Genomic DNA, 6,000 nt, shown 5'->3' with positions numbered 1-6,000 from the left:
AACGTAGTATAAAAGCCAGTGGGTGCGCAACGTGCATATTTTAAAAAAAAAACGTTTTTAACAACAACAGAAAACATAGTTTGCTTTTATATATTTGGATCGTTAGACTGTTGGTAACAATCCCTGGCTTATAATAATTTTTAGTGGGAAGCTTTGTATGTAGGTCTACATTCTGTGTGCGCAGTGTGCCTACAGAAACATGCAACATGTTTACGGAATCCCGTACAGGGGTGTGGCATGGCTGAACCTGCACGTGACGTCACAAAAAGAGCGAACGAGCCACTGAAGTTTGTCAAGCCGGTGGGTGTGGACCCTGAGCAAGAGGTCTTAGCTTCGAATACGTCCCAACAGATCAGAGTGCCCGGAGACATCTCGCCTCAAGTTTACTTTACGCCGTCCTCTTCTATGTCGCATTCGACCTGTTCGTTGAAAAGACACATTTCATTCAGAAACCATTCGGTATCTGCTTGGTTTGTTCCTACGAGCGTGGATAGATATCGCATTTTTTGGAGATTTAACACCTAAGTGGAGGTTGGCAATCCAATTCTACAGTCAGAAATATGGAATCAAATGGCATAGCTGGAAAACACGGTAAGCAATATATGCTATATATTCAGCCTTCACCTAACATTGTGAACAAAGTGAACTAAAGTTTAAGTACTGTCTTGTTGTAGCAACAGTTAAAATACCTCTGTTATGGAACAAGTGTGTGTATGCATGCGTACTCGCGTGCTAGTTGGTGTTTGAACACATCTTGGACTTCAAATACCATAAATAATAATTTGCGATATGGCCTGTTTTGATGCGTCAATAACTTTAGTAGGCTTTCCATTTAGCCTACAGCGCTACGCGCAAATGAAAGAACACAGAATGAAATAGGCTATGTAATCTCACGAGACATTTAGAAGTCGATTGTGATACTTGAGGGTAAAGAGGTGAAATCTTAACTACAGTAGCCTTTTATACCGAATGAAAATCGGACACCTACCAGGGGCTACGTTACGTGAGAGTTAAAGATCTGTGTGACCTATATCGTGTCGGTTAATCAAGCGACAAATCGCATATGAATGGAATTAAATTTAAGACATTTTCTTTATAAAAAGAACTCGGAACCGTTACCTGTCAGATTTTAGAAAACGACATAGGTACCCCAACAATATGTGGAAACCACTTATTTATGAGACACCATGGACAGCTCCGGTCAGTACAAGCCAACCGGTGACCAAGCTTGTTGCGCAAATCGGGGAGACGACGACTCTGGAGCCGAACCGCGTTGCTTCTGCCTCATCTAATTCATCCAGTAGACACGAGCAATAATTTATCCAGGTTCTGCGTCATAAATAAACTGTGAACGTGATATAATCAGGGTCCTCCTCCACGTGGAGATACATCCCTGGAGATCCATCTTAAGTGTATCACTCCTAGACAAATTAATTATTGCAATTGTAGACAGTTGATAACTTGCTCAGCCCTCTGATGGCACCATTCAAAAATCCGTACTGTCCCTAATGGATCATGCAACACTTCATTATCATACTACATAGATAGCAAATGAGCTTAATAGATTTTATTTTAAAAAGACAAATTCCCACACCATTGACTTGCTACCTACAAGGCTTTTAAGGTGTTCCTTCTGTGGGGAAGACCATGAGATCTATTAGCAAGGCCCATCCCTGTAGCTATCCACATATTTTGCCATATTCACTCATATTTTCCCCAAAAGGTTGTCAGTGAGATTTCACAAAGATGGTTGTGTTAGTATGCTCACAACCCTCAATTCTTCTTTCCTCCTCCATCTAGCATCTCTTGACTCTCTCAGGTTAAAGGATTTAGGATTAGAACTGTTTTAATTCGCACAACAGGATTTATCCTTTGTTGCCAAAGCAGTTTAACACATGAACATCATATGGTTCATGTGGCCCCACCTGGTCTCACATGAACATGCTGCTTTTCAGCTGATTTGACAGTGGAGTGTATTGTGGCCAGATAATGACTTATATTTGCAGATACTGGGTTGAGATAATCACAGGGATTACAATGTGCTTTGTGCCAGGGCCAGTAGCAGAACCTTCCTCCATGGTCAATACAATGGGGAGGGTAAGCACTTGGGACATAAGAGTAGGGTCATTCCTCCTGAGGGGTGGTGCTGGTGAACAGACTTGGTAATTGGTCGTTTAACACCAATACTGTAGTACAGTAAGAGTATTTTGTAATGAGAGCAAATGCTATATCTACTGCACACTTGTATCTACGTCCTGTATCAGACAAACACCACAGATCAATAGAAGGATGTGTATGATGCAATAAAACAGCCAGCTGTGTGGATAAAGGATTTGTTGGCCACCATTAGCCAAACAGGTTTTACTGGCACAAAGCAGAATGGGTGTGGATTAGGGGTTTCAGCACTGGATACAACTGATACTGGGTAGAAAGGAATAGATCTAAGAGCACTTGTTAAGATGATTAACATCATAATTCTCTCTCACACAGTACTGATGGTCTATGTCTTGGGTTCCCATAAAATATTTTGGTTCTTTCTCTCAGAAATCAAGAATCTCTGCACTGTTTTAGAGGTTAAGGGCAGTGAGTATGGTGGTGTTAGTACTACACTCTAAATGAGAATTTGAATCTCTTTATCAAGCAATAGATAATTTTTCCAGACAGTTCCCAAGATGGGTGGGGACTTAGACTCTACTTAGACTCTTTGTAGTGCCAAATTTACACAGAGCACTTCACAGGTAGAGGTACCCGTCATTTCAATGGGTCCTGAATGGGCGTGTTAGAGAAATGGTACTGCTGTTGGCATTGTTAGTCATGCTGGATAATAGCACTGCTAAATGCAGATTGATAATAAAAGCACAGGAGGGAAAACAAGACCTGCGATGGACCTGCACCTGAGGCGGTTCCTGTCACCAAGCTGCACAACCAGATTGCCCTGGGACAGGGTGGCACTGTTGGCACCTACATTTGTATTTCAAAGTACCTTCTGTTTACACAGTGTGTAAGGAGCTCAGAGAATCAGGAATGTCAGGACATTGGAGGAAAAGGTTGTAGTTCAATCTGAAATAAGGAACTAAGCATACAAGGTGGGTTAATATGTGTGCGTCAATAAACAATGCTTATTAGAAAGCATAATGTGTTATATATTTTATAATAAATGTTGTGGTCAAGTCTAACTCATCCAGAAAAGTGAACCAAAGACCAGAACTGGCCCTTGAGAACAGAATGTTGAGAATTTAACAAAACGATGTACTGTTCAACAATAGATTCCTAATGTTTTTGGCTTTGGCAAATCATCGTCATTTGCTGACATCCGCACAATTGTTTTGTGTACCCCAATACAAATACAACATTGGTTTTAAAGAATTGTATGCGAAAATGAACGTAGGTCTACCCATAAATTAAGTCGCATAATTTACCACTAGGGGGCATTATAGCATAGGCAACCATTTTATTTATAAACTTCCACGTTATTGACTTCATAAACCTTCAAAACAAACGTGTTAAAAACAACGCATAACGTGCAATTAGCACAAAAACTAGTAACATCAAAAGTTTGTTGGATATGAATATTTTTGAGAGTGCATGCGTTTGCTTCACACTGAGCCTACAACAATGTGTATTTTTTGCAGATAAAGTGTATAGTTACGGTTGTACGATAGTGATAATATAAATAGGCCTAATGAATAGCGAATTTATTGTTCAGGGTCAAGTTTACAACAACAGCATACCACCACAAAAATATTCACATGAAAACAATCGGTTACATTCTATTTATGAAGTAACACGCACAAGTATCCTATATTGTCTGTTGTATGCCACAAATTATAAATTAGGCAACTGCAAAGACGTGTAATAAACACGGGGAAATTACGCCAGAATAGCGTTTTTTTTTTTTGTTTTGTTTTTTTTTTTACAGAATATTATGACGGAAAACAAATAAGGGTAAACAAACCAGCATGTTGATGTATGCTATTTTTTTTTTTTTTTTTTTTTAAAGTAGCGAGTAACGTCAATAGACTGGTGTCTACACAACAGATGGAAGAAGCTTGAAAAATAATAAATAAATAACCGAACGTGTCTCTTTAACTCTTGATCAGATAATATATGGTGAATTAAGATCACCGTTCCCCGATCATCCCAGTCAAGTGTAGACAGTAACGGTTTGTAAACCGATGATTGGACTTTGACTAGCCTAGCACACGCCCCAAAGAAAAGACAGGAATTGGAAACGTCATATTTACCCTACTTTGTTTCGAGAAAGCAGCGGTTCGTCTTGGGAAGGATAGCCGGCTGAAATAGCCTACTTTCGCTATGCAGTGTCTAACGAAACAACCTAGAAGAACTAAATCAGAAGAATTAATTGACCAGGAGAAGAGCAGGAACACTGCCCGGATAAATGGAAAACTAATAGGTAAGCTGATATACTGTAGGTAGCTAACTAATCCACTGCACTCCTGTTGCGTAGGTTACCACACGGAGCATTGAGCGACTCTCTAGCTACTCTGTGGAGTCATTGTGCTCAGTTTTGCGTTTCGCTATTTTTCTATTGTGGTTGTTGACCATAGCAATAAAATAAAACGTGACTTGTTTGCACGCATGTACTCACGGCAGTTATAATAAAGGGACTGCACGCTACTTCGTGTTGAGAAACCAATGCGATGACGTCATTTGTACACTTAAGCACCGTAAGTGCTGACACACCTGTTGACCACAGGTAGGATCAACCACACGTAGTCCAAAATATTGAGAGAACGTCAAAAGCAATTTTGTTGCAGCGATGCACGACAGCAGAATTGGGACTGTCGTGGGATGTCATGTAAACTCCTCTGTAATAGTCACAATGTATAAATATTTATTCAATTACGAAGTTGAGGTAAACAAGAGAGATGAGGAAGAAACGAAAGACCACTCGCCAAACGGCGAGGGACAATTGGGTCTTGTGTAGATCGCGCCTTGGACACTGCTGGTTTGTGTGGGAATAATTCATTTCCAAAGGGATTCAAAGTGATGTCGTTTATTTTATTGATAATGGTTTCTCTGATTTGTTAACCGCTCTTGGTCATGAATATTGCTGTAGTGGTGTTTCTGTCTCTTATCGTTTATGTGAACTGTTTGCGTTGTGGGAGGACGTTATCAATATTGCCACAAGTGTTAATGTAAATGAGGAGTTTCTCCATCTACAGTGTTACGGATCATTATGCATTAACCACATCGTAGTTTAATTGGTTACAGACGTTTGTAGTATATTCACAAATTTACATCGAACACATTTTTGTTAAAGAATGTATCCTGTCTGATTTATTTATAAAACGATCCATCTGTAATCAGATGAATACGTAGATACGCAACCGATGCATATTTCAGAAGTTTGGTTGAGGCTACTGTTCTGAGGTGGTAATAGTGGTAAAGTATGGCCCCAGGGGATGGGTAGGGTTGTGGGTGGGGCAACTCCCGTGGTTTCTTACTCGGAAAATCGTAAAATGAAACCTCCAAACAGGTACCCATCTCTATTGTGGCAAAATAAATAAATAATAATAATATGTGTGAAGGCACACATCATTGTAGAACCAATGCGACATTATCTTCGACCTTCATTATTTCCTAATTGGCTTTAAAAGAATGACTAGCTATTATCTAGGCATGCTAATGATAATATATATCGGTACATTTACATTATATGTAAAAGCTGATAAACAATGAAGGCTGCCAGTATTTTACAGCTTTATTTTGCAGTTAGCCTGGGTATTCGACTAAAAACTCTTGTGCTTCTGGTTCAGTCACCTGGTGCAGACAGGAAACTGTGCTGAATTAGCTATGGTGAAGTGCAGTTCTCATTTATCTTCACGTCTCAATAGTTTGGCTTGGTTTGAAATCAACACATCTACATTATATGTCCCGTGTTGTGCAGTGTTGTACTAGAGATCTGGATCTGTAGTTTTAAATGATGTATTTTGTATAGTGTTCTGAAGCTTTGCTTAAAAATAATTGTAATACATG

The 6,000-nt window shown here is 39.5% G+C and overlaps 1 protein-coding gene across 2 annotated transcripts in view; it reads left to right on the top strand.

Moving 5' to 3' along the window:
• Window positions 1–306: 306 nt before the first annotated feature.
• LOC135260946 (1-phosphatidylinositol 4,5-bisphosphate phosphodiesterase delta-1-like) overlaps window positions 307–6,000 on the top strand; it is a 30,179-nt gene continuing 24,485 nt past the window's right edge. The window contains exon 1 of one of the 2 annotated variants that reach the window (XM_064346702.1): window positions 307–591. In XM_064346702.1, the coding sequence (XP_064202772.1) occupies window positions 561–591 (31 nt within the window). In that variant the 5' untranslated portion in view covers window positions 307–560. Of the gene's footprint in view, window positions 592–4,214; window positions 4,415–6,000 lie in introns of those variants that run through there. The other variant, XM_064346701.1, reaches the window with a different exon arrangement.

Source organism: Anguilla rostrata, chromosome 8 (assembly GCF_018555375.3).
Source record: "Anguilla rostrata isolate EN2019 chromosome 8, ASM1855537v3, whole genome shotgun sequence".
Classification (NCBI taxonomy): domain Eukaryota; kingdom Metazoa; phylum Chordata; class Actinopteri; order Anguilliformes; family Anguillidae; genus Anguilla; species Anguilla rostrata.
Note: the sequence above shows the minus strand (reverse complement) of the source record. Positions and strands in the feature narration are given on the sequence as shown.